This window comes from Corvus moneduloides, chromosome 10 (assembly GCF_009650955.1).
Source record: "Corvus moneduloides isolate bCorMon1 chromosome 10, bCorMon1.pri, whole genome shotgun sequence".
NCBI classification, from domain to species: Eukaryota; Metazoa; Chordata; class Aves; order Passeriformes; family Corvidae; genus Corvus; species Corvus moneduloides.
Window position 1 is genome coordinate 19115833 of NC_045485.1, and position 27889 is coordinate 19143721.

Here is a 27889-nt window from a genome sequence, read left to right on the forward strand (position 1 = left end):
CGCGGGGGGCGGTGCCGCCATCTTGGGCGCGGGGCGGCGAGCGGCGGCGGCGGCGGTGGCAGCGGCAGGTGAGGCGCCCCGGGCCGCGCTCCGCTTCCCGCCGGGCTGCGTGGCCCTCGTCCTTCCTCCGGGCGGCTTCCTGCGGCCGGGCTTGCTCTGCGGCCGCGCCCGGGCGGTGGCTGAGCTGCTCGGGGTGGCGGCTCCCTGTGCGCTGGTTGGGGGTTGGGGTCTGCAGGCCCGGGGGCGAGGAGCCGGCTGCAGGGCGAGGTGTCCCGCCGGCTGCCCTTGGGAGGGGCGCGGGAGTGCCCCCGGAGCCGGGAGGGAGGGAGAGAAGCGGGGCCGCCCGGGAGGGCTTTTTCTCAGTTTCCTCTGAGTGGGTGCTGGGCGACCCCATCATTCGCTCGTACATTGCTTGGGGTTCAGGGGGTTTATTAGCAGCTGTTAATTAGCTCTCTGCCTGGAATACTTGTGTGGCAGCCCTGCGGTGCTGCACCGGGGGAGGGTGGGAACGGGGTCGGGTTGTGTGTGGTACAGGAAGGCCGGCACCAATGCGTCAGGTCAGCCTGAGCAAAGGTTTTTTGCAGTCGGATCGGACTGGAACTTCTCCGAGAATTATTTGCCTGTACTACTGATCCAAACGTGAGGTAGCTGGGTCATGGCTTGCACTCGGCTTCCTCCCTGGAAAACCTGCTGAGGCAGAACGCAGCGCTGCTGATGCTGAACTGCTTATTCTGAGGCTTAAAGCAGGCTCCTATCCAGCGGCTCTTCTGGATGCATTTCCGCATCCATTCTTCCCAGGACTAGGTTTTTGGATTCAGTAAAACTGCGGAAAGCACAGCCTGTGTTTATCGCTCAGTGCAGTTGATTTCTCTTCCCACTGGGAAGTGACTTGCTTTTGATCTAGTGTTCTCTCCATAAGCTGTGTGAATCCATGATCTGTTTTCTGCTTGCTTTAGTATGACAAAGCTGCTATCAAGTTTTAGCCTCAGGCTGCCAAAATCTGAGCCTGGAACTTGCCCAGATAGGTGAGTCTGAATGGTTCTGTGGCTTGGAAGTCTAGGTATTGCAGGCTTCTAACTGTATATGGGCTTATGTGGTGTTTGGTTGGGCAACATTTGCTTGAATGCTGTCAGAGCTGTAGCTACTATTTTTTCCTATAGTAAAAGCTGTGTGTGTCCCTGTGAGTTTTGCTTGGGGGGACAATCTCAAATCTGAAGAGATGCTGCCAAACTGTCTACTTACATATTTTTCCTGTCAGAAGGCAGGCATCACTCCTCTTCTGTAGGAAATGCCATGTTACTGACATCTAGTGACAAAGGTACCTGGTGTTCTTTGGTCTGCAGAATGGCCATGTTCCAGGGAGAGCGTTGGGGTGTCTTTGAAGGGTATCATGGCCGGCTGCCTCCTCCTCCCGAAAGAGCACAGTCCTGGCTTTTGGAGAGTTGAATCTTGAGGCTGTGAAGGGTTACATTCTTTGAAACACGAGGAACTGGAAATGCATTCTAGTTTGATACTATCTCTTTTTTTTTTTTTTTTGATGGAGCAGGAACAGTCACTAAACAAAACAGGCTTTATAAAGAAACTTCCTGTGACCCTAGTTAAACTTTGCCTTCCTCATCCCTGCATCAAGAGAAGGTAAAGCCAAGACTGTCTTTTGCAGCACAATGTCTTGCACTGTTTTTCTAAGCTTATTCTACTGAAGACCATTAGAGTATTTAAAGGCTGTTCTTGGGCCTAACTGAAGGATGGATGGAAGTACAGCCTGTGGTGCCAAAATATAACTGGATTCTAAGGCAGAGTCTGCTTCTCTCCTTTAGTGAGTGACCTACTGAGTCAAAAGTTACTGGCAAGTCATGTATTATTTTGATCTTGGCAGGAGGTTGGCAGCTCAGCTAAAAGCTTGCAGGCAGAGGCACAGAATGTGAAATGCAGTTATCTGCTCTCCAGTAAGAGTAGAGAGAGAAAAGCTGACACATCAGGGCACCTAGACCATTAGTGGTGTGCAGAATACAAGCTCTTACTCAAACTCCGCTCTGTGCCTCTAATCTCTTCTGGTAGAAGACGCACAGGAAGCAAATCTCTGTTCGGGTTTCTAGCTCAAGAGTAAAAAGCAAGTAGTTCAAACTGACTTTAGAAATGCCTTGGTAGAACTGGTAGAAATAGAAGAAGGCATTGGGGCTGTTCACATAAGGTTGGGCTCAAAATATGGTGGAGAGGTGTGTTAAATGCTGTACCTGTGATATTTTGCTGGAGTAAGGGAGCTTCTTGTGTTTCCCAGTATTTATCTCTTGTTACTCTTCAGACTGGCTGCATGCAGTATGGCACGCAGAAGTGGGCTGTAGGAGAGCCTGGTAAGAGAACGTGCTTCTCTTTCTGCCCACTGGTTATGGGGATTTATGGGATTTGGTTTAAAATAGGAACAGTTTCTCTGAAACTGATGGGTTTATCTCAGGAGCTCTTTAGCTCAGGGTATGCCCCTTAAGTAAATTATGCAGCCTGTCTTCCCCAGGATGAAGTGATTGCAGATACTCTTGTTTAAAACCAGGTGCAGCCCATGGCCTCCTGGAAAGTGGCTAATGCAGCCCTCTAAGCAAAGCTTAGGTGCTTAGATTAGCTGGTGGGGTGATGGCATTGTTTTGAGCCTTAAGTCTTCTGGGTAGGGCTAGGATAATGGCTAGGGCTAGCCTGGAAGGATGGGTTTTCCCTTCAGCTCCAGTTTACCAGAGCAGCCTGACTAATCACCCTCCTGCTTCAACTACTGTCACTTGTCCAAGATCATACTGATTTCTGGAATGCAGAAATGGTTACAGCTGGTGATTTGCCCTCAAGAGCTTCAATACCTCTCCTGGTTTCTTCCTGGATGAGAACTCAGCAGCTAATGTACCTTGAACTGCTTAGTTAGATAAGCTCATTAATGCACAGAAGTCTTACTTACTGTTAAGTCAGAACCCAAACTGTCTTTTAATAGACTACTAAAGGGGTTGGTTTTTTACACCAGCTTATGAACTGACTTGTGATTGCTCTTTCCTGGGTGTGCTCTGTAGATTACAGAAATCAGCATTCCTGTTTGCATTCAAGCTAAGTGATGTCTGTGCTGTGGGATACTTCCAGCCCCTTAATGGGAGTGACAAAGTCCAAGTGGCTGGGTCTTGGGCTCACTACTGATCAACTTGTGTTTATTTTTACCCTGTACTTGATGGTACAGGAAACTCGATGAAGCTCATGGCCTGTCTCACAGTAGAGCTGTGGCCAAAAGGGCTGTTCAGGTGAGCAGCAGTCCCTGAGCTCTGCTCATCCAGCCTCAGTGGCTTGCTCTGTCAGTGGTTGGTTGAAGGCTTATTTTCCCCATCTGTAGTGCCAGGACAGGTATCCCTGTGGTAAGAATATCACCCGCACAACTGGCTTGGGAAAATAACAGCTGATCCCATAAGTTGCCCCCTAAAATGAATGGACAAGTGTGTTCATTGGTGATGCTACTGGTGCTCATCAAATCCTGGCGCTGCTGGGGTGGGTGATAATGTGAAACTGTAGTTACGTTGTTAGGGGCAGCCTAAGAACTGCTGCAGTCACATTGCTCCTGAGCAGTTATTCTTGAGCTGCTGTGTCACCACTGCACCTCTGAAGAGAGGACACAGAGGGTTTGCTGAGCAGATGCCTTGAGAGCAAACAGGCTGGCTCAAGAGTTCCTGAGCTTCTGCCTATGCTGGACTTAGAGAAGCTGGCATGGAAGGATTCAGAGAAGTGCATTTGTGCTTTCTTGAGGCAGAAATACCAATATACACCCAAAATTTATAGTGGCTTTGGTACCATTAGGCTGTAGGCACATTACATTGCTAGTGACACGTTTCTTCTAGACAGTTCCTCATTCTTTTAGAGCTAGAACAAGTATCTCTTGCCTTGGATGTGAAACTGGAGTTACTGCAGCCGTGTTCCTTTTACCACTGCAGAAAACTGACTAAAAAGTCACTGTTTTTCCTAAGCAACAAATTTGACCAGATCAGCTTGTTTGTTTGTTTGTTTGTTTTTACTTGTGCAGATGCAGTTGCAAAAGGTAGAGAACTCTGTTCCAAAGTTTGTGGTGTAGGTTGAAGCTGGCACTGTCTCTCCTGGTGCAGGGAAGGGTTAATGGCCTGTGTGGTGTCATGTGAAAGACCTCAGGTTATGGAACAAAGGTATTGGAGAAAATCACTCATTTGAATATCTGTGTATCTGGGATTTAGGCTAGAATTCAGATGACTGATACTGCAGTTGTGTCTTACTGCTGGTGTGATGCTGTGGCTTCTCTAGTAGAGAGACCATGGGAGGGTAGTGCGCTGGACAGAAACTACAGCATTGGTACTGTGTGCTGTGATGGTTCTGAAAGAGTTGCTGCAGATACAAACAAACACCTGCAGAGGGAACAAACTGTGCTGGTTAGTTGGTTCCTTAGTGTGCCTTGTTTAGTCTAAGAAAGCTCCATGCTGCATGTTGTTCATTTTTCAACAGCTATTCTAAATCAGAATTGATGTAGAGGAAATGGAAGAGGAAGGCTGAGCTATCACATGCTGCACAAGGGAGCTGCTGTATCTCCACTTGATAAATGCAGGTTTAGTGCATCATCTCACTAGGTAGCTCCCAGTCCAGCCACTTGTTGCATCCCACAATATGTGAAACTGACAGTCCAGCAACATGGTCCTGCTGCCTGAGCTTGTGCTCCTGACTTCACCCGTGCATTCCAAGTGGGTGGCACAATGTAGGCCTGAAAGGACAAGTCTGACTTTTGGAGAACCACCTGTTTTTAGGTCAGACCTAATAAACAGAGCATTTTCCATCTATGATAGAATCAGTGAGCAAAAGTAGGTTTTCAGGTACTGTGCTTTATCGTGTCTTTATCTTTCTCTGGACTCCCTTGGTTATGGTCTGCAGCTTACCTGCTGCAGACTGACTTCTGGGGCTTCATCCAGCATGTCGTGGTGGTTTGAGAGAGGGGTGCTTAATGCACATCCCCTGCACAGTGGGAGCGCTGAGATGTTTGAGGCAAGTACACATGATTCCTAGGAAAGTGCACGTTAACGTGTCAGTCATTGTAGGCCCGGCTAATCCTGCTGCTTTTCTGTTATGTAACTACTGAAATGCATTAAAATCTTCATCCCAGCCTTTGTTTTTATACATGTACTTTTTTTTTTTTTGTAGCTGGCTGTCTTAATGCTGTAACTTTGCCACAGTTGCTCTAAAAGTATATTTTAATGCTCTCATCTTCACTTGAGTAAAAAGGCATTCTGAAAAGTAATTTCCATGTCATTTTAACTCCTGGTGGGTTTATAAGCATGTATATAAGTATGTGGTCTGTCTGTGATGCCCTTCATGCTCCTTTTCTATTTATGGGTTGAAATGGAAGTATATGGGAATGCGAGCACTTGGCAGGAGGGTAGGAAGCCTACTGGCCTTAAGTATTTGTAGGAGCTGCATTCAGATGTTACATCTACCCCAGTAGCTGCTTGAAGAATGCAGAGTGTATTGGGAGAGGGCTGTTACTCCTAAATTAAGGTGATTACTCACCAACTGGTGTGAATTCAACATGCATGTGGATCATCCCTGTACCTTAACTAGAATAAATCCATCCATACTGTAAGTAGAAAACAGGGCTGTAGCTACCAGTGTGGAGCAGGTTGCCATATGTTCAAGCTAGTGAAACAGAAGGAGAGGAGCTGCCAAGCTCTGAAAATGCAGTTGATGCATCATTAACCCAAAGGTTTCAGCTAGAGTCATCTTGGTTTCCAGGCACTTGGTGGTAAACAGCTGAGGAAGTGGTGGGCTTTGCTCTTAAACTGTGTCTGACAGTGAGAGATATTAGGCTGAGGAAACTCAGAACCAGTGTAGAGCAAGCTCCCTAGAAAAGGCTGGCTGTGGAGAGGAGCAGAATGAGTCATTGAAAGCTGCTTGAGCAATGCTTTCTGAGTCATGTTGCTAGTGCACAGGGAGCAGATGTACCCATCTCCTGTGCTGGATTTTTTATTCTGAGGCCTTCTGATTCCAGCAGCCATGAGTCACTGAATGTCAGCCTGAAATTAATTTCGACCCTCTTCCCTGCAGTTCTTAACCACTGCAAGCACTAGGATCTTTCATTTCCAAAGCTGATCTGTAAAGAAAACTATTAATTATTGTAAAATACGTGGAAGATTGTACTATGTCTAAACTGTACCACTAAAATCCTCATTCTAGTTACAATGTAACCTTGAAATCGTTGAAAGGAGTATCTGTGGAACTTGAAACACAAAGGAAGATCAAAACAAAGCAGGCTTATTTTCACTGCAGGCACTTCAAGGATAGCCATTGTCATCTTAAAGAGCCATTCTTCTTGCTGAGCTTTAAGCAACTTTCTTTTGCATTCTGCTCTTTGTGTAGCTTTCCTCTCTGTTCATAGATCTCTGGGCTACTTATTCCACCTCTTGAGTTTCCAGCTGTGTGGACATGCTTCCATGAGCTGATGGAAGTAATTCTGTTGTGGAGAGGGAGTGTAGTCACTCTGATCTTGTGTCTTGAAGGGATTTAATGCAAGGTTTGAGCAAAAGACTGGAATGTTGTCCATGTTCCCTGAACTCCCATCGTGGGCAAGCTTGGTGAAGGCGGGCAGAGAGCAGCCCTGCACCGAACTGAACTTGCTGTAAGTTGTGTAGATGCCATTGTGCTGTCTGTGCTTGTGATGCTTGGAACTCTTCAAGAGGCTGAAGTTTATCAGACAAGGGAGATCTGCTTATAATTGTGTTAAATACCTTGTGTAGTTGAGACTTCCTTGTTCTCTGATGCCATTAGATGGGAGTGCATGCAGCAAGGGGGTTTATACTGCATGTGTTTTCAGTGTGATCCTGGAGTTAGGACAGATGATGAAATAGCTTCTTGCTGAGTGATAGTTTGAAAGTGTAAGTGAAATATTGAGAATCACTAGGAAAAGATCAAAGTGGGCTATGTATGATTATCACATTGTCTGTATTGTGCTTTGCTTACATTTTGAACAACTTGTGCAGTTTTATGCTCACTTCCAGAAGCGAAGTGTTTAGAGGAAGGCACTGAGAATGATGAAAGCATAAAGCAATTTTCATTTGAAGAGCAACTGAATAAGGTGGGAACATCTAATTCTGGAAAAGGTGTGATGGAGTGGAGATTTGAAAAATTCTGAGTGGCCTGGAGATAGAGTATGCGGGCTAGTTCTTAATTGCTTCTTCCTGTACTTGAACTGGAGGCCGCTAGACAAAGCTTGGAGAAGAAGAAAAAGGAGGCTTAAGGCAGAAAGGAGGGTGTTTTGTACAGCTGTTATAAAAAATTGCAGTGTGGTTTGTTTGTTTTTGCCCTGGGATGCTGCTGATGAGAGGAGGCTGGGCAAATATTTTTTAAGAGATCCATCGAGAGCTCTTAAATCAATAAACTCCTCGAGAGTTGTTTTTTGTGTTTTTTTGACCTGTTCTGTTACTTGACTGTCCCTTTGTTGGCAACACTGGAGACAAGACACTGAGCAATAGCTCTGCAGTATGAACCAATACAGCTCTTAAATGTGCCAATGAAGGTGGAACCAGGAGCTAACTTTGCATGGGAAGTCTGAAGCTTGAGCTCATCTCCTGGTTTATTTTGTATAAGGAAGAAGCCTAGCATTTCACTGCATTGATGAAGAATTTTTTAAAGACTGAAAGTATTTGCATCATGGTCTATCTACTCTCTATCTAACATGCTTTCACTAACATGTAAGATGAGGAAGCAGTTGACTCTGCTGCTTGGTACTGTGATGCAATTAAAAGTGCTGATTTTTTTGCCTGTAACTTCAGCAAAGCTGTTACAGAATATGTTCTAACATATGAGAAAGCGTGGCATAATTATTTCAGTCAACATTTAAAGTTTGTAGATCTTCCTAAGAGAAGGCTTTTAATTTCCAATGCAAAGCTTGATCAGCAATCTTCTACGTGCTTTATAGTTATCTAGTAAATATTCAAATCAAGGCTTTTTCAAAAAGTGATTGGCTTGTCATGCTGGCAAGAGGCTTTGTCTTGTATATGCTGCATGTCTGATCCTGTTGCTCATCACAGCAGACATTTCCTTCATACTAAAAATAGTGAAACAAATAACTTAAGCAGCATTAAAACCCAAGAGGAGAGATTATTTTTTTTCAAGGATGTGCTTTCTAGGATTCTTCTGGAAAGGGTTTGTAGGATTCTTATGATCCAGCTTTGCCCAGTTGCATAAGCTTCCAGGAAGCTGCTCTATACAATGTAAGTCTTAAAGAAAACACGGGAGCTCTTCTTCACCTTTGATTGCAATAGTCCATATCTGAATGTGGAAGCCAGCACTGTAGCAGTCTGAAAACACATGCTTGTTTCTTATCTGGAATGAAAAAACTAGTAGATAGGAAAGCATTTTCTAGAGTGGGTAACAAGTTGCTTTCACTGTCATAATGTTTCTCATTTTTTTCATTGTTTGGCCTGTGTGAATGACCTTGCAAATGTTTCAGCATCTGCCTGTCTTGTTGGGCAGCTGTGTTCAATTCTCCATGTTTTGGGTTCCAGCTCTGCACATTACCTCTAAGTGGCCTTTTCAAGCCTGTTGGGACTATGTGTGCTTTGTGTAAGTAGTTGTGAGTCTGTGGTACAGCCACTTCTTAAATCTGAGCAATTGGGTTTGTTCAGTTGACCAGTGGGATTGTCTTCTGCTGTGGGGATGCTGATATTGCTGCCACTACAGTTTGTAGCCTTGGTCATGAGGCAGTGAGCAGCCACAAAGGCTTTTCCCACTCGAATTACATGGGAATCTTGGACCATGTGCTGCCTCTGTCTTAATAGGTTTGGTTACAGAGACTTATCCTGGAAGTAAATTAAATACTTGTGTCCCGAAGTTATAAAGTGTTACAGTTGGGAATGGAAGAAAACCATATTTGAAAAGCTATTCTGTGCTAGATGGAGTCTCAGACATGAAAAAATGTTGGTGACAGTGCCACAGGAAGCCACTGACAAGTGGCAGAAGGCAGCACGATAGTAGCCAGAGATACTTGACCAGCAGAATGTGTGAATAAAAGCTAGAAAGCTCACTACTGAGCTTTGGGAAAACTGCTTGTCTCTTTCTATTTTGACTTAATGATTAACTTTTTGGCTCTTTTTTTCCCTTTTAATAAGCAGAAGCAGCCGTCTGGAAGCTGAAGACCTATAGCAGAGAAGTATGAGTAGTGTTATTCTTTGAGGACTCACTAGATGTAGCTAAAAATGTTGGTATAAAGGCTTAGGAAATTTAAAATTCCTTTTTTGTCTTGCTGAAATTAAAATTAGTGACTGCACTATAAACCTTGGTTTAGTACAGAACTCGCGTCTGCAGTAGTTCCTTCAAATGGGCAGCTACTGTAGTTTATTGGATGTAACTTCTAGAGGATACATTACTCTTGATAATCCAGAAGTCCTCTAGGCCCTCTGATGTGTGTATTGGTTTTGTATTCCCTTTTTTTCCTGACCTTTGAAGTGATCCAAGGCTGGGTCACTTTAACTTTGTCATTGCAGCATTCCTGAGCAGACACGTATCAGTTCACTGTCAGCATCTGTCTCTAGGTCGGCCTCTCCCTATCCATTTCACCCAGCCCATACCAGTGGGTGTAGGCTAACCCACCCAAACAGCAGTGTGGAGATGGTTGTTATCTAATGCTCTGCAGTGCCCAAGCTAAGCAGTACCTGTGTGATCACCCAAGGCCTGCCCTGTCACAGTTGCAGTTCTCTTCCTGGGACTAAGCCAACCAAGCAGTTGCTGCTGTGGGTATTTTGACCTTGACCTAAGTGAATGGGAGTGCATAAGGCTCCAGGAATGGGATCTGGTGAAGTAGCTGTACATTTTAAAAAGTCTTCTGTAACAATAATGTCTACCAGCTTTGTAACTCTCCAAATCAGTCTTCCTTTGAAGAAAGAGAAGATTAGCAGTTTAGGAGGGTAACTTCTGAGGGACTATTTCCCAGTTCGAGTGAGTCATGATTGTGACCTCCCGCTCCAGTGGTACCTCATGGCCAAATGACTCTCAGTTTGAATTCTGAAGTGTGACTCAATATGGCTGCTAGGGATTAGCAAAGGCTCTTACACTGATGTGTAAAAACTATGTAGAAGTGGTAACAAACAGAGATGTGCTTGCTGCTAGGAACCCCCTGTCATGTGGTGATAGGCTTGGTGACATCTCAGATATTTGTGTGAACTGCATGCAGAAAGAGTTATGAATTGCATCTGATTTGTATCTCAGTCATTAGGGAGATAGACACTTTATAGTAGAAGTAAGGGGTCTTTGATTTGCTTGTAGTTCCAGGCTTGTGTTTTTTCTTACATTCAAGGGGTATGTTTTGGATAGTTGTCCTTGAGGACAGATCTGTCCATGCTGGTTTTTGGAATGAGAAGTAAGACAGCTTCTATTTCAGTGCCAGTTTTAAGCTTTAGTCCTGGCTACAAATGGTTTCTGTGTGGCGTACTAATATATGCTCTTTCTTGCTTCAGGTGTTAAGCAACATGGGAAGTGAAAACTAAAGTTCCATCATGATCGGAGGCTTGTTCATCTATAATCACAAAGGAGAGGTTTTAATCTCTCGCGTCTACCGGGATGACATCGGGTAAGTGCTTCTGTTGCATCCCTGGTCTTTGCATTTTTGTCTCATTTTGGTTGTGGTAAACAACCCAGAGCTGCTTTGTTCTGCATTAGCTGTGCATGCATGTAAGACTGCAACTCAACTTGCTGCTCTAGGCTTAGCTTAGAAAAAAGAAATTTAAGCCCTGGTCACCTACAGTGAAGGATGGCCTGCAGCCAAACCTGGGACTTTCTTTTGGATGGTAGAGATCTGGCCATTATTCCAAATGCTTCAGCAACATGGACTGCCAGTGTGGGAGCCTGCCTCACTGTAATCACTAAAGTTTACAGGAGCAGTAATGTGAGAACTGTCTGCCACACACTACAGCCAGGGCTCAATTAGTTTCAGGCACTGATGTCTAACATCAAGTACAGGCATTCAGGAGACTGTGGTCTTGGAAAGTTTTATCTGCAAGCAGTCTCATAACAGCCATGGCTGTACTCCTATAGCTGGCTTTCTGTCCCCCAGCTTTGTATGGCAGCCTTGTGTGTGAAAAGCTTATATCCATTGGGTAACTAAAGTTGTGGGAAGCCCTGAAAACCTTCAGTAGGTTGTAGGTGTCTTATTGCACTTCCCCCAAGTGTTATGATGCTCACTTAGACTGGATCTGTGCAATCCTTAGGCTGCTACTTCCCAGAAGGTATCTTACTAAAAATACAGTGTCTTGTAGGCAGTGGATAGTGCTGTAGAGAACCATAAGTGATGGTGCTGCTTGGGCTGAAAACCTTAAATTTAAGGGGTTTGTGCACAATGGTACTCTTCCTAGTGGGTTTTCCATTAGTATCAGGCATTAGGTGGAAGTTAGTAATTAAGTTGGCAGAGTTAAGACAGAGCTAACAGAAGCAGAGCTGTGGTAGGTGTTAATTCAAAGGTCAGTGAGAGAGAGCCTTCAGGCCAGTTTAGGAAAAAGTAGTTTGTACCAAGTCTTCACAATGACTAGTGGTAGGATGTGCTGTGAAATAACTTCTTGCCATAAATTACAAAAAACTGTCAAGCCAGTCTGCTTCCAGACTGCTCTGGTCTGAAGAGTATGTCCCTTTTGGTTATGGATTGTCTAGTGGAGGTTAAAAGTTGAGGTAGAACTAGTAGCTAGTCAAGGCTTGTACTGTTTCATCGAGGGAGTAGTCAACACAGTGTCTGTAATGAGGCTTCACCTAATGAGCTTTTAAGTCTCTTCGCTTGTTCTAGGTCAGCTAAGGCAAAGTACCTGTTCTAAGGTTGACTGAGTTATTCCAGGACTTCCACACATAGCTGAGCCAAGGAAGCATTGTATTTCTCAAGCAGAAAGCCAGTGGTTATGATGTTTTGCCTCTTTTCTACTGTACAAACTCTCATCAGTCTTCAGTATTTGTTAGCTGAAACTCTTCATGGCAGTTCTTACGACAGGACTGACTTTGTGAAGCTGGTATCACAGTGACTGACCTAAGCTGGTCTGGATTATAGGTAGCTTCCAAGAATGTTTCAAGTGGGGACTAGGGACACTTTCACTGAAGTTTCTGGGAAAAATATTTTTTTATTGTTTGCAAACTTGAAACACTTACAAGATTGTTCTCAAACTGGTGTTTATTCAAGAAGGCCTTTTAATTTAAATGGCATTATGGCTGTGGAGATGCAAACTGGGGAGCAAAGTAGGTATTTTTAATGTGATATTCTATTGCTTTTTATCTTGGCTCATTTCTCTTATAAAGTGAACGCCTTATGTTCAGTACGTGATAAAGTACTTCCTGCTGGCTGGCCAGACAAAGCTAGAAAATGGGATTTCCTGCTTGATCCTATCTTAACTTTTTCACTTGGCAGAGTGCCAAAAATATTCCAGTGTTTTCTCTAGGACTGGAGGAGTCGGTGTTCCCTTGAGTGAAATCATCCGTTCAGTTCTTGTGAAAGTGTCAGTCTTGTGACTTAGGTGGAGCTGGTGTTGGCTGTTAACCGAGCTTGCTCCCCAAGGTGCTGGATTTCTTCTCAAACAGGCCTTCAGTGCTGGTTTTGAATTTTTTTAAACAGACTGAAGGGAAGGGTAATTGCAGAAAAAGTTGTTACAAAGTGGCTGTGTCTTATTTTGTGGTGTAATCAAAAAACTGAGAATCTTTCAATTTCCTAGTCTGAACATTAGCATTAATGTCTGGTCTGCTTAAAAGCTTTTAATATCATAACCCTCAGTGGGAGGTAGGGAAAGGAATAGCCATGATACTGTAGCTTGTACTCAACTCTGTAGGAGTTCTGTCTCTAACCAAACAACTGAGTAGTAGACTTCTAGCATACTACACAGTTCTTAGTTCCTAAGCAGTAATTCTGAAGTGCTGAGGCCTGAACCCACCCTTCTTGTTGGGAAGTAATTGAACAGGAAATGAGCGTAACTGCTCCCTGTCTTCATGAGTGGTTGACCCATAAGACTCCTTGGTCTTGGCCATTGCCTTTGTCATTCTGAAGCCTCAGTTTCTGAGTTGGGAGATATTAAAGATCATCTGTGGTTATGAGAACACCTCCGCTTGCACAGTTTAAGGGCCTTAAAAAGTACATACTAGTTCAGATGTAACGACCAAAGTGACAAACAATGATGATATCCTTCTTTTGACTTTGTTAAAGGCAGAAGTACCACAAAACTTGAACATTCTTTGCTTGCAACTTAGAATGGCTTTGGTGCATGTAGCGCATCTGTCCATACAGCAGCTAGCTGCATGTATAAGCAGTCTTATTAAAAAAAAAAAAAAAAGGCAAAACACCATGCATTTAATTCAGGATACCATGGAGGGCTCTGCTGTAATTTTTGAGTGCCTTGTTCTTCAGTGACTTAGTTGTTGGGGAGCCTACCTGCATTTAAGTATGCAGATATGTAATAAAACTTAAGCTATTTGAAACTGAGCAGCTTACGTGACAAACTGCATGCACTTTAAATGTAATAGGTGTTTGGTTTCTGAGCTTCTAATACCTCATGTCAGCTTCATGGCTCTTGATCCTTAAGGAAAAAGTGCAAGCTGGATAGAGCAGTGTCTGAATCTGCAGGATGTGCCCTATCTCTCCAGATGTGCTCCAGCTCTATCAAACTTGCTGTATTTCCTGTTGGCTGGACCAAACCAGAAAGCATCGACCCAAACACCTTCAAATGAGAAGTACTATCATAGAAATTCCCACCCAGACTTGTAGCCCTGTCCTGAGGCAGACTGGGAAGAAGATACCTGGTACTCTGCGGTCCCCAGGTGATGCCTCTGATTGAGGCTTCAGGGTTTTTCCACCCCAAGGCCTGCTACCTTTATTAGCAGAGCAGACTGGGTATCACTGATGTGATACGGGTGCAGCTCAGCTGGACTAAATGCCCAGTTACCCTAAAATTCAGCCAAACACAAGTCTGTCCATGCTGACAGCCTGACTGTGGCATGTCAGTGTTGTACCTTGCGAGGGCTTCATTGCTGCTGTAGCTTGTTACTGTCCATCCAATACCACCTTGGCCTTCTGCGCCAAGGAGCAGGGGGAGGGGGTGCTGTTTGGTCTCTTCTTATCTCTTTGGATTCATTGTGCCTTGTGTGTGTGTTTCTAACCCTTTCTCTTGTTGCTGTCACTCCTCCTTTCTCCGCTGGCGCCATTTCTGTCCATCCCATCTCATTGGCTGCTGTAGCAATAGGTAAGAGACGCGTGGTAGGCCACGACTGGCACTGCACAGTGGGCACCTGGTGTGCTAGCAAAGCCTCCCTGACCTGAGGCTTCTCCTCTAGTGTGCACCAGTCTGGTGACTGGTTCTGGTGCTACTTCTAGGGGGTTAGAACTTGAGGCTGGGAGGGCTAATGCTCCAGAACAAGCTGAATTTTCCTTGCAAGGCTTACTGGAGGGGAGGATTGGGGCTTTTAGATATTGTTATTTTATAGCAGATTAAATTACTTTCTTATGGAAAAACTAAAGTAGAAATGAAATAGTAATTTGACTCCAACTTGCAAACCTTCTGGAGCAATAAAACCTGAGAAGTATTCAAAGCCAGAATTTTGCTTATGGGGGAGCATGTTTACTGATGAAACTTCTACATACATCCCCAGACCTTCAAGGAGCAAACACCTGCTGTGGTAGCATATGTTCCTTTGAATATCCTTTGTTTTCTAACTTGGAACTGTGTGTTGGATTGTTGACAACCCTCAGTGCTTACAAGCATTTGTATGCCTGTATCCTTGCTTGCAAGGATGATACTACTGTCTGCTCTCAAACATGTTTCTGCATAATCAGTACCATGGCCTTGATGCTGCAGTCAGACCCCCTGTTCTACAGAGTGTCTGAGAGTATGAGTAATAAAGCACGACTAAATGAGCCTTGGCTTTGTGTGTAGACTGTTGCTTTAAGTTTTGGTCTTGTCATATAAAGCACTTGGGCTTCCTTCCTGTATTCTCAGGATTGATGGACTTAATTTGGGAAGTTTACTCTGACTTGTAGTTACGTGATAAGGAGACCAGTGTGCAAGAAGAGCTGGCATCCAGAATGTCATTCATAATCCCTGTTTAGCAAGGAGGGTTTTTTTCCCTGTTCCTAGTGTATAGACAGTTTGGATCAAAGATGGCAGCACCTGTGGGCAGCTTGCACAGCACTTTTTCAGCACTGGGCAGAACCCTTGACTATAAGTAGTCCTGGACCATGCAGTACTGCTGGCACACTGCACTATGGGGACTCTGAGTCTGGATGCAAGACACCTGTTCTGAAGCAGAGCAGTCTTGAGGTGACGTGTAACTGGAAAGCCAGCGGTGGTCCTGATCCTCCTGCTGCTTTGAGCCTGCCCTCCAAGGTGTGTGGGGTGTGGAGGTGAGGTGGATCTGAGAACTAAAGCTCCCTTCTGGAGTGTTCCTGGGCACTGATATCTCTTGAGTGACCCAGGCAAGTTTTGCTGTTTCTTCCTTGGTTTTATGTCTGGGAGCAACTGCCATTGACATGTATCTTGAGAGACTACAGCTTGCTTTGGGGCAAGACTATGAAGGCCTGGGCTTGCAGAATAGACAGCAATTAGGTGTTTGGTCAAAACTGGACTCTTCGAGCCATAACTTGCTAATGTGTTTGTTTCCAGCTATGGCAGTCAATTGGGAGTGCTGTCAAAGTTAATTGAAGGGAAAGTTTCTTTGCCATCTTACTCCAGATGGAGGTTTGCTTCTCCTTCTGGCTACAGTTAGACTGTAGTCCAAAGCTCCCTAGAGACCAGTAGCACTCTCTCTCCTTGAGCTTGTACAGAATTTAGTGTCTAACTCTGCTCAGAGCCTTCACTTGTCCCTCTTAGAGACATCCCCAGGCACCCTTCCTAGGTGAGCTTGGTGTGCGTAGGTCAGTGTCTGACTGTAATGGCATAAGCAGAACTGTGCAGCCGGCTGGTTTCACGTTTGCTGTGCTGATTTGTCTTTGGTGGTGCTTTCGTAGGCGCAATGCCGTGGACGCCTTCCGCGTCAATGTCATCCACGCACGGCAGCAGGTGCGCTCGCCCGTCACCAACATCGCCCGCACAAGTTTCTTCCATGTCAAGCGCTCCAACATCTGGCTGGCTGCTGTCACCAAGCAGAATGTCAACGCTGCCATGGTGTTCGAGTTTCTCTACAAGATGTGTGACGTGATGACTGCCTACTTTGGGAAGATCAGTGAGGAGAACATAAAGAACAACTTCGTGCTTATCTATGAGCTGCTGGATGGTGAGATGTTTCTCTTACCTACTATGGCATATTGCACTTGGTCATTCTGAAATCCTTAGTTTAGAATGATGTAGTAATAATCCTTGAAGTATTTTTAACATGTGTGGCAGAGTTCAAAATTACTTGTTTGGCTTTCTAATGCCACCTGTACTGCAAATGTGGATGGTACCTCAAGCCCATAGCCTTCTGCTGATTCACTTCCCTGAAGTGTTGGGAGCTGTGCACTTGTATAACTGAGACAGCTTGTACTGGAGCTCAGCTTCTATGGGGATCCTGTGTAGATGTCAGGCTTTCCTTACCCCGAGGTGTATAAAGAGGACTGTCAGTAGCACCTCTAAGGCCAGCTAGTGCTCAGGTGGCTCCAGCAGTGTATGGTAGCAGTCATCCTGGGCTGAAGTTGATTGCCCCTAGTAAGTTGCCTTTTGGGCTCTATTCTGAACAGAAGGAAATCAATAAAACGCAATGTTCTCTGTCCCAACCCTACCTCCCCCACTGATACAGCTCCCAATTTCACCACAGATTAATAATAGTGTCCCTTCAGCTGCTTGTGATATCAGCCTGCTTGTGGAGGTTGCCCTTGAGCTGCCCCTGTTTCGCGTATCATGAGCATTTTTGTATTAGTTCTGTTTCAATGTGTTTTCCAGACAAGGCACCACACGTGTGTGTCCTGGGATTCTTAGCCAAGGGTCACAGTGACTGATGTTTTCCCTGTTCCCTCAGGGCAGACCAAGAGACTGCCTGTTCTCTGCTTTGGTCAGTCAATGCTGTCTCGTAGCAGGCACAGTGAGATCAAACCTCCCAGTGTGGTGTTGCTCAGTATCATGTTAGTGGTCTTCTTTCCCCTCTGAATCTCTTGTGGATTGTTCCCTTCCTCTTTGAGGGGAGTAGGTGTTAAGTGCACTGTGTGTAGTTAAGATCTGTTTCCGTCTCACACTCATCCTTCAGTGCCACTACTCAGCTGTTGTTTTAGGTTTTGGGTTTTATTATATCTTCATAAGAACAAAACTTTAAAAAAAAAAAACCCTGCAAAGATAAAATTGCTGTGGTGTTGGATAAACCCTCTATTGTCCCTTGGATGTTTTTGGAAGAACTCCTCAGTGTGCCCTGTGCACATGGCTAGGTTAGTTGATATTTAGTCCTGAGGTATGGTTGTGTTTAAAAACTGGCAAATTCATTACTTGGACAGTTTTCCACCACCCCTCGACTCCAGAGTATTGCTCTGGGAACTCAGTGTAGCAAGAATGATTCTTTTCTCTTGATAAGGAATGCTACAGCAACTTATCCAGAAATTCAATATGTTGATATGATAAGCAGTATCTGTGCACTAGTTGCCTCTCTCCTTATAGGAATAGTTAGCATAGTTGATGTGTTTATACCTTGAAACTCTGAACTAACCTTTTACCCTTCTGTAGAAATCCTGGACTTTGGCTATCCTCAGAACTCTGAAACAGGGGCCCTGAAGACTTTCATCACTCAGCAAGGCATCAAGAGTCAGGTAATCAGAGGAATTTGGGGTACAGCACTGCTCTGCTGGTTAATTTTCTCTAAGCCTGTTTGAGAGAGTATGGTCTTAATTACTAGCTAACCATTTGACCTGTGTGGAGGGAGGGTGCCTGAGTAGATTGAGAACACCCTGGCAGGGGTGTATATCAGGTCAAGTGGCACCTTGTTTTAGGTGTCCCTGTGCTGTGTTGCCTCATGTTTCCTGGCACATGATAAGATGCAAGAGGAAGAGCCCAGAGCTGGGTTAAGTCCCTTGCATGTAAATGATTGTTGGCTTTGGCCTCTGCTCTGTGTCAGCTTCCGAGAGGATAAACAAATCTACCTGCTGAACCAGAAGTAGCTCTTTTCTGTGTGAATCTCACTGAGCAGGTCTGTTCTCCACCAGCCTTCAGTGCTTTGAGCTGTCAGGATTTCATGCCTACCTTATAATGAAGTATTCTTCAGCCCTGTGAATCTTGCTGTTAGTCAGGAAGCTCGTGTTGCTCTGTTTCTGCCTGTAATACCCTTGCAGGTCAGCGTCAGTACAGCCTGAGCTTTCTTGTGTTAGAGATGAGAATCTCTGCTGTGCTTTTAGCATAGTATTAACCCTTACAACAAAGTTTACGTGGAGTTAGAAGATAAAGGACGTATTGGGAAAAAGATGGTTAGTTGGACTGGTTTGGGGAATGTGTTTAAACTAGTTCTAATCCTACTCCAGGTACAGTCCTCAAAACTAGGCTTCCTGTCTCATAAGATAATGCTCAACCTCTGAATTCAAGGGAAACTCAGTCTGTTTCTCATGTTCCCAAGGAATATTGTCCACCTTATACATCTGACACAACTGTGCAAGTTAGTAATGAGGACTTAGCCTAAAACTCAGTCCTCTCCCCTGCATAGCAATGAAAAAAAAAGCTGAGAGTCCATTCTGAAGCAGTCTGTGGCAGAGTAAAGCTTCAGCCTCAGGTACAAACAGAAGCAAAGGGCTAAACAAGAGCCTGCATGGTGACTGTTCTTGTTTAGGTTAGCAGAGGTCAGAGTCTCTGGAGGCTCTGTTTCAACTCAGTTCATCAGCACTGATTTCCTGAGAATTCCTTTTTAAACTTCTAATCTAGTAGCAAGACTAACTGCATCTCAAGAGGAGGTGAGAGAGAAGCTGCCCCTGAGCAACATATTTCCCGCTAGAACGGCACACTGTTTTGCAATAGGGCCAGATGTGAGTGCATCCGGTCTCAGTCCCCATCACGAGTCCAAGCGTAAATCTCTGGCCTTCTGCAGTCTGACAGTTTGGGCAGTCAGCACTGAAGATAGCTGAGTCAGCTCCTGTTCCTAGAAAAACTCAAAACTAACCACCGCCCTCACTTCCTTCCCTTGCTCTTTTCTTGCTTCTGTTGTTTTTAACAAACTCTCATGCTGTTCGTGTGCAAACCACTGTCACAGCATCATGCTTAATTCAACAACAGGTTTAATCCTTTCTTTACAAAGAGGAGTTTGCTGTCAGCTTTACACAAGTAAGCAGTTCTTCTGCTCAGTATTGGAATTTTGTGAGCCCAGTTCAAAAAGCAGAAGTAATCCATTGCAGGCGCAGAATGGCAAGGGCATCACTTGAAACAGTACCTGCCATGTTTCCTTGTCTGCTCTCTACTCTGGTATTTCTAACCTTCAGCTCCTCATTGACTTGGAGCCAGGTCACACAGGTGCCCAGGACCAAAATCTGGGTCTGAATGGTCTTATCATCTGTGTTCCCTATCTTTGCTTAGTTCCTGCTGATGCTTTCCTTGGGCTAGTGTCCTGTGGAATTTAGGGAGCAAAATCCACTTATGGCAGACTTTCCACACTCGACTTTTTTTCTTTGTTCGCAGTTTGAGGCGTACTGAGCTGCTGTGCTCTGAATGCCTTCCCTATATGGCTACAGTGGTCTTTCCAGGCAGGTGATCTTGTAATACAAGATCTGCTTTATTCTCTTTGAAAGTGTGTCTGAAACTGCTGCACTGCTTGCCAAGGAAATAGCTGTGTGCTCTGGGAATGGATTGATGTGCCACACAAGTTTTAAAAGGTGTTAGTATGCAATGTAGTTTTACGTCTAGTCCCTACACTTGAAGTAACCCACTACTCAAATGGCAGGACTGCAGGCTGTGTGCTCATGTCTTGTAGCAGAAATGATGAAGCCATTGGCTTGGATATCTTCCTCCAGCAGAGGCTAAACCTTGCTTTTACAGCTTGAGGTAGCTGTGCTGCGTGTACTGTTCTCACTCTTAAGATTCTATCTGCATTTGTCCAGACTTCGTTAACTAGATGTACACTGTAATTTTCTTCCCCTCCAAGTGATTTTGGGCGTGTGAGTTGGTCAACCCTTAGTTACAATGTTTCCCCAAGCCATAGATGATCTTTAGTGCTAGAATGCTGGTGTTACTTTTTAAAGTGGGCAGAGGGCCACCACCAGCTGGAAGATCCTAGGAAACCTGCTGGTAGCTGGCTGTCTTCAGCCTAGTCAGCATGCTGACAGCTCAGCACAAGGTGGGTATTCTTGGGCCATTTTAGCTGACTTGTCCAGCTCTGGGAAGCCCCCGCTCCTGAGAAATTCCAGACCCAGGTGCCTTCAGTGCCTTCCTTAGGGAATACTCATGCTGCTGGGTGGTCTCAACTTCAGCAGTTGCTTCCAGATCTATCCAGTCACTTTGCAGAGTAAGTGTGGGTTCATGGTGCTGGTGCTGTTGTAGGAGATGGGAATGTCATCACATGATCAGTGTCCCTTTGGAAGCCAGAGCTCTGGGTAATAAATCTGCGTGTTCCTCTAAAGCCTGAACAAGGCATTGAACAAGGCAGATATGGCAGTGTTTTTTTTGTGGGATAGACAAGAGAGGTACTTCGCATACTGTATGGAGCACTTACCTAGGCAGTTCTCAGGGGAATGCAAAACTGTCCCTGAGATGATATGACAATGGCTGTGCTTGCTCAGGAAGTGACCGTATCTGTGGCAAGAGCATGTGTGAACCTGAGATCGTGTACTGCCACCCTGTGGGCCCACTGCAAGGCTGCCGTGGGAGTACCCACTTGTGTGTTGTGCAGTTGTCGTGGTGGAAGAGCAGAATTAACAAGGATATTGCTTTATACAGCACCCAAAGTGCTTGGTGTTTCCCATAGTGTGGGTATCTGTGACATGGTAAACATCCAGGATTTGCATTAGGAGCACCAGCATGAGTTTGCTCTGCATAGAAACGTTATTGGGAGTGGTATTTTGACTGCCTCCAGCTCTACTCCGCCTTGTATTTGGATTGTCCATAATGGGCCAAGCCTGAAAATCCATTTCACTGCTTGGAGTGCTGGGTTTCCTGCAGGGAGCTAAAGGTCAAAACCCCTCATCTTGTTTGTGCTAATTAGCTACCTAATTAACAAAGAGCTGACCTGCTTTTTTCTTGTCCTCAGGTAGCCTTAAGCCTAATCTGCCTCTTTCTCCCTTCCTTCCTTTTCTTGCTATTGACCTGCTTGCCTGTTAACCCTGTCTACACTGCACTTGCTACTATACACCTACTTCTTGACTTTCTGCGTGTGACTGGACCCCCCACCTGTAGCATCAGGTAGGAAACCTCTCTGTGCCTCTCAACACAACCCTTGGTGCTTTTTGGAGGCTTAGAGCTTGGGTGCCGTCAGATGCATATTAGGTTAGTGTTGGTATGTAACTCTAATGACTGCAGTTACTAAGAAACAGGCATTGGGGATTAGCTCTCTTGTGGCCCTGGGGTTTCATGTTGGATAAGGGTGTGAACTGCTACATCAATACATGTTAAGCTTCTCTGCTTAATGTGGATTGATGTGACAGTCTGAGACATGATTTGAATGCCATTGGTAGAATCCCTGCCTCTCTGCACTAAGATGTAGCCTAATGGACTTGCTAACAAAGCAGAGGAACTTTCCCTGCTGTTGCTATGACCAGTTCTTGGTTAGGCATAGAATTTATGTTCTGAGGAGGGAATGACCAAATCATGCAAGGTGTGACAGCACCTGTATCTAAGTGACAAATGCATGTATGTGTAATAAATGGCAAGTGTTTGCTCTTAGATTTAGATTGAGGTTTCTTAGTCTTTGAATTTATTTAGAGGAATTGATTTATGTCTAAGATGTCATTTCTTCCCTTCAGACTAAGGAGGAGCAGTCCCAGATCACCAGCCAGGTGACTGGACAGATTGGATGGAGACGTGAAGGAATCAAATACCGTCGCAATGAACTCTTTCTTGATGTGCTGGAGAGTGTGAATCTCTTAATGTCCCCACAGGGTAAGTAGGAGGTGTTGAGCTGGCATCCTTCTCTCGCTCAGAGTTTCTGAGTGGTGACTCTTGAAAGTGTTCTGAACTGTGATCTTCTCTAACCAGGTCAGGTTTTGAGTGCCCATGTCTCTGGCAGAGTGGTGATGAAGAGTTATCTGAGTGGAATGCCAGAGTGCAAGTTTGGCATGAATGACAAGATTGTCATTGAAAAACAGGGCAAAGGGACTGCAGATGAAACGGGGAAAAGGTAAGAGGTCTTGGACCTGGTGACCACTTGCCACCAGGGACTGCTATGAAAAGGCAGCCCTCAATAGTTTTTCTGATCTGACAGATGAAAAACTGCATTTTTTTCTTCCCTTCAGATGGTACTGCTAACTTTGGGTAGATCAGTTGTCATGCAAGCTACCAGTCTGAGGGCCCCTCAATACAGGGCCTCTACAGCTCTTTAAGTATTAAGATTCACAGTTTTAAGTGTAGAGTTCTTGCACCTGGAAACACTTCCCCAAGATGGATTTTCCCAGAATCTGTATTTCTAGCAGTTCTCCTCAGTGCAGAGGCTGTTAATCATAAAAGCAGTAGCAGTGCTCCCAAGAAATAGTGAAAGAATGCCTCTGCCTGCTTTGCCTGGACTGTTCTCACAAAGTAGAACAGCTGACAGAAACTGGGGAAGCCCCTCCTGCTGATTACAGGTGATCAGTGGCAGTGTGAGTTGCAGGCACATCCTTTCTGAGAGTCCAGCTACTCTCCCTCCCAGCTGCACCTCAGTCAGTACCCACATTGAAGCTGAAAACAGCTCTTACACCTTCTCCAGCTTTCCTGCTTGGGGTGAAGAGATAAAAGAAAAGGGACTGCCACTTTCCTCTCACTAACCACTTGCAACTCATCTGTATTTCTCTTGGTTGTTTTTGTTTTTTTTTTTTTGCTGACGCCCAGTGAATTGGGAAGGTAGATAATCTGCTTCAGCTGTGTGTGCATTCTGCTCTCCTCCTGTCTCTTGCTTCGTGTGACTTGTGCATGTAACTTGGATCTCAGACACTTTCCATGATGGTTCCTGTAAATGGAGCTGAGCTGTTTGCCTTTTCTCTCAGAACCAAGCCAAGAGCTATCACTTCACTGTCACCTTTAAGCCATCTTTCCTGTACTTGAATTGAGCTAGTAAAATGGATGAGCCTGAGGTGGCTGATGGGCCCAGTGAGGATTTACTCTAGTGAAAATATCAACTACACAGGCTGAAGAGTCAGTACACTGTCCCAAAGCTCCTGTGCCAACTGCCTTTGCCAGTAAATAATGCTGGTTTTTTGAGTTACAGAAGTAAGATGAACAGGGATTCTTGGTAGGTGCTTCTCTCCAGCTGTGATTATCCAGTGGATATCTCCAGCTTGGAGATGTTACTCTCCAGAAGCATTTACTTATAAGGTGACCAAAGTGGACAGCTGCTGCCAGTTGCTTTTTGGGATCTAGAATGTGGCAAGGCCAACCCTGAGTAATGCTGCCTGAGACCTGGAGAAGTGCTCGGCAGAGGGTTTTCCCAACTGTTTTCCAAAGAAACAGGAATTAGTTGGCTAACATTGGTTGTCATCTGGGCAACAGATTAGGAAAGACTAACTCCTCCTTTTGAAGCAGAAACCACACCACTGGTGGTTGTGTAGCTAGACAGCCAGTCAGCCTGTGGTCAGTCTGCTTCCCCTTTGTGTAGGTAATGGTGGTTCTAGGACAGCTGAACCTGCTGTAGTGCTCACACTCTCTTGGCATGATTGTACTGTTGCTTCCAGCAGTTGGGGCAACCTAGATACCACTGATACACTGCTGCACCTTCTCTACAATGCTCTCTCTTCTGTTGCTCCTGAATTCTGGTTCCTCTCAGTAGCTGAGGGGTTTTGGCTGACCTGGGTCCTGTATTCTCAGGATTAAGTGCCTGGCACAAGTTCAGTGCTGGCAGGTTAGGCTGGTGTGCCTACGTGGGCAGGTGGTAGCTCTGTAGATTTTAAGGAGAGATACAGACTTGTACGTCACAATATTGTGGTTTGGCAATTCGGTTCAGAATTAGACCACCTGCTGGTAGTGTGGAAATGAACAGCTGTGAAGAGATTTCTGAACAGGAAGACTCTGAATCTGGCATTTCCTGGCTGTGTGGCAGTGGGATAGCTTTGTGGACAGGAAAGTGTTTTCTCTCCTTTGAACTGTGCTGTGAGAAGACTTGGGTTGGCAGAGTTGCCTTTGCAGTACTGAGTGCTGCTGGCAGGCAGACCCCAAGCATTGTGTTGCTGGCTATGACAGAAGGGTGCTCTTTTAAGATCTCTCCTCTTTGGGGAGAGGAGGGAGAAAATTCTTTCAAACAAGCTTCCTGAAATACGATTTTTGTGGTGGTGAAACAAGGAAAGTCTGAGCCAAGAGGCTGCTATCCCCTAAATCTCTCCCTGCCTCCCCATTTCCTGGACACCTGCGATGGCAACATGCTCTGTAGAGTAGTTTCTGCCTGGACAGACTTTGACTGCACCAAGATACCAGAGCTGCAGCTTGTGCTTCTCTAACTGTGTTTTGTGTTTTTAGTGGCAAACAGTCAATTGCCATTGATGACTGCACTTTCCACCAGTGTGTGAGGCTCAGCAAATTTGATTCTGAGAGGAGCATCAGCTTCATTCCACCAGATGGAGAATTTGAGCTCATGAGGTACTGTTGGTGGGGGGTGAACAGGCTGGTGTTGGCATCTGCTTGCTGCTACAGTAGTGTTGCTGCTCCCAGGCCAACTTGCAGCCCTTGAGCACTTAAGAAATACACACTTACCACCACCTTTTCAGAGTGGAATCTGTAGGGTGTGCCACAAATCTGTCTGTTACAAGTGTGGAAGCCCAGCTGTGTAGTTAGTTTTCTTTGCCACAAACATGGCTTTGGATGTGGGTTTTCTCACTTTTGAGCTTGCCATATGTGTTGTTTTTAGTGATTAAAACTGGTGTCCTTGAACAGGGCTGTTGGCAGGAACCAGATATAAAACTTGAGACTCAAGAAACCATTGCTGCCCTACAGCAGCATAGATCTTAACTGCTGTTTCCTTCTGGGATGTTTCCCTTTCTGGCTGATGTTTCTAAGATGTTTGCCATATTCAGAGGCTGTCTCTTTAGGAGGGCGATGCAGTTGGAGGCCGTAAGGGAGTTAACTCCTCCTCAGAGTTCACTGTAGCTTCTACCCCTGCAGATACCGAACCACTAAGGACATTATCCTTCCCTTCCGTGTGATCCCACTGGTGCGGGAGGTGGGTCGGACCAAGCTGGAAGTCAAGGTGGTGATCAAATCAAATTTCAAACCTTCCTTGCTGGCCCAGAAGATAGAGGTAAGAGGAAAAGAAACCTGTGGTATCTTGTGCCTTGAAATCACGCCTCTAGTTTATGAGGCGTGATGAGTCTTCAGGCTTGAACAGGGCTGAGAGAGTGAACCGAGTACCCCTCAGATGTGTGGTGCTGCTGTGCTGTGGGAGGGAGCTGCTGTAGAATAGGGAGGTGGAAGCTGTTTTCATTTGCGCAGCCGTCTTGGCAGGGGCCTCGTTCCATCTCTGCAGCAACTGTTCACTTAATTTCTCAGCCACTGTGAAAATTTCATGTTCTTCTGTCTGCACGATCTGATGGTATGTCAGACAGGCAGCAGGCTGTGAGCTGTGTGAGACAGGCTAGGGATGGCTTTGCAGCTTAGTTCCCATCTTAGAAGGCTTACTGCTGCAAGGCTGGGCTGTCCAGAGCCTGCTGCAATGCCATGGCCATCCTGGCATCCTTCCTGAGGTGATCTTCCCAACATTAGCCAGGTTTCCTGCAGCATGGAGATCTCTGCCCTGTTCCTTATTGACTGTTGTGGATTATGGAACTGTGTTTGAACCTGTACTTCAAAGCAAGAAAAGGGAGAGCTAGCCTAAGATGCCTTGTGATAGCTGATGTTCTCTGGGCCTTGAGCTGGGGGGAAGAGAGAAGAGAAGGCCCAAGGGGTCCAGGACAGACCATCTGAGACTGCCCAGAGTGCCCAGGCTGCAATGTCCTTGCCCCTGCTCACCAGACTGTGCCTTCCAGGTCCGGATCCCAACACCCCTCAATACCAGTGGAGTGCAAGTCATCTGCATGAAAGGGAAGGCGAAGTACAAGGCCAGTGAGAATGCCATTGTCTGGAAGTAAGTGAGCGTGTTGGGGCTGGGGTGCTGCAGGGGCAGGCCTTGGGGAGGCAGGGTCTGTTTAGTGCTCCTGCCTGCCCTGAGATTATGTAGTGAAGAGGAGAATAAACTCTGGCACCCTGTCACTTCTGGGCTTTCTCCGATAGGATAAAACGTATGGCTGGAATGAAGGAATCCCAGATCAGCGCGGAGATTGAACTGCTGCCCACCAATGACAAGAAGAAGTGGGCTCGGCCTCCCATCTCCATGAACTTTGAGGTGAGTGCCTGTCTGCCTTTCAGGATGCAGCCAACCTTAGAGAAGCTTTGTCAGTCCCTCTTGGGAGTTACACAGGTTTGAGCATTCCCTGTCACAAGCTGACAGGTGAGGTCAGCCAGATGGCAAAGCCAATGGAACAAAATTGTCCTTAAAGCCACAGGAGTCTGATGCCATGCATGCAGGGAGTAGGGAACAGTGGCTCTTGATGTCCGTTTCTAGATGCATTGCCTGGGGGTCCTCTGGCATTTGTGTACAGAGAGCATCTTACACCCATTCCAATGCTCTCTGTTGCCTTTCCTTTTCTCAATAGGTCCCATTTGCACCCTCTGGGCTGAAGGTGCGCTACCTGAAAGTCTTTGAGCCAAAGCTGAACTACAGTGACCATGATGTGATAAAATGGGTGAGGTACATCGGCAGGAGTGGGATCTACGAGACCAGATGCTAGCCCCAGCAGGCTGGCAGGCTCCCTCTTCTCCAAGCCATGCTCTGCCTCTCCTCAGTCTTCAGCTACATTCAGAGATGTCTGCCTGGCCCCTCGATGCAGATTGAAAGACCCTGTGGCTCACCCCGGGAGCGGACTCGCCTGCCTGTGTTCAGTTACCACCCACGCTGCAGATGAAGTTCAGAACCCAGTTGTGCACAGGGGTGCAGTCAGCCTCCTGCTCCCCGTCCCAGGGTGGGCAAGGGCTAGTCTAACTCCCATCCTCTCGTGATCTTTCTAGGGAACGTCCACCATTAAACTCCTCTTCTGTTGGTGTCTCACTACTTGCATCATATCCTAGTATTTTTGAAGTTCTTGTGCATATGTACTCGTAGAATAGACCTAAACATAGACTGGACAAATCTGAGTTGAAGTTACCCTGGCTTCTGTACTAGCTATTGCTGTTGTGGTAGATGTTGCTGGCCAGTCTGAGATGTCTGGGGTGGTGAGTTTGTTGGGCTCCCACCACAGGAGGTGGTGGGCTCACCAGATCTCACCACCACCTTATTTCTTGCAAAGTTGTCAGTATAGAGTCCTGCCGTGGGAAGGTTTGTGACCAAAAAGGATGAGGGTTTAGGCTCTTGCTGGTGTGTATGTGGGTGGCACAGCATTTCAGGTCCTTTGAGCATTTACCCCTTCCCACTGCTGGCTTGAGCCAGTCTGTCCTTTCCAAACAAATTGGAGACATGGCCCCACTGTCCCAGGGAGTGTGGGTCGGCTGAGCTCTGTCAGGATGTGAACAGGGTCTGTCCTCGGGGAATCTCAAATGCAGTTGGCAGTAAGAGCCCCCTGACCCAGCCTGCCCTCTCCACGCTTCTACCAAATGCTTCTGGGCCGTAGGAATGCTGCTGCAATCCACAATCCTGCTTCTGGTAGTGTGGTCTCCATTTTGTACACTTTGTGATTTGTCCAGCTCTGAATCTAATAAAGTATGTAGAATGGAGAAGGCTGGCTGTGCTGCTGTTTGGGACTGGTGTTGCAAGAGCATGGGCTGTGCCCTGGCCCTGT

The 27889-nt window shown here is 45.8% G+C and overlaps 1 protein-coding gene across 10 annotated transcripts; it reads left to right on the forward strand.

The window, feature by feature from the left end:
- On the forward strand, window positions 1–27824 carry AP2M1 (adaptor related protein complex 2 subunit mu 1). Of its 10 annotated transcripts, none has more exons than XM_032120114.1 (14): window positions 5–68; window positions 10479–10591; window positions 14217–14222; window positions 15983–16248; window positions 17661–17743; window positions 21300–21305; window positions 21866–22001; window positions 22098–22239; window positions 22926–22937; window positions 24543–24662; window positions 25185–25320; window positions 26045–26142; window positions 26289–26400; window positions 26711–27824. In XM_032120114.1, exons 2-14 carry the CDS (start codon window positions 10518–10520, stop codon window positions 26843–26845), a joined length of 1326 nt encoding a protein of 441 aa, XP_031976005.1. In that variant the 5' UTR covers window positions 5–68; window positions 10479–10517; the 3' UTR covers window positions 26846–27824. The 10 variants fall into 10 exon arrangements, with proteins under 10 accessions (XP_031976006.1, XP_031976012.1, XP_031976011.1 ...); XM_032120113.1 differs by lacking the exon at window positions 5–68 and adding an exon at window positions 982–1025 and having other exon boundaries at window positions 26711–27174; XM_032120115.1 differs by lacking the exon at window positions 14217–14222 and having other exon boundaries at window positions 1–68; window positions 26711–27174.
- Window positions 27825–27889: the final 65 nt, after the last annotated feature.

Bases quoted from the DNA above. Each gene is read 5' to 3' on its own strand.
- AP2M1 (XM_032120114.1), top strand. From the start codon at position 10,518: ATGATCGGAGGCTTGTTCATCTATAATCACAAAGGAGAGGTTTTAATC. The intron at 25,321-26,044 runs GTAAGAGGAAAA...TGTGCCTTCCAG, and splicing joins TGCTGGCCCAGAAGATAGAG to GTCCGGATCCCAACACCCCT. The intron at 26,401-26,710 runs GTGAGTGCCTGT...TTTTCTCAATAG, and splicing joins CCATCTCCATGAACTTTGAG to GTCCCATTTGCACCCTCTGG.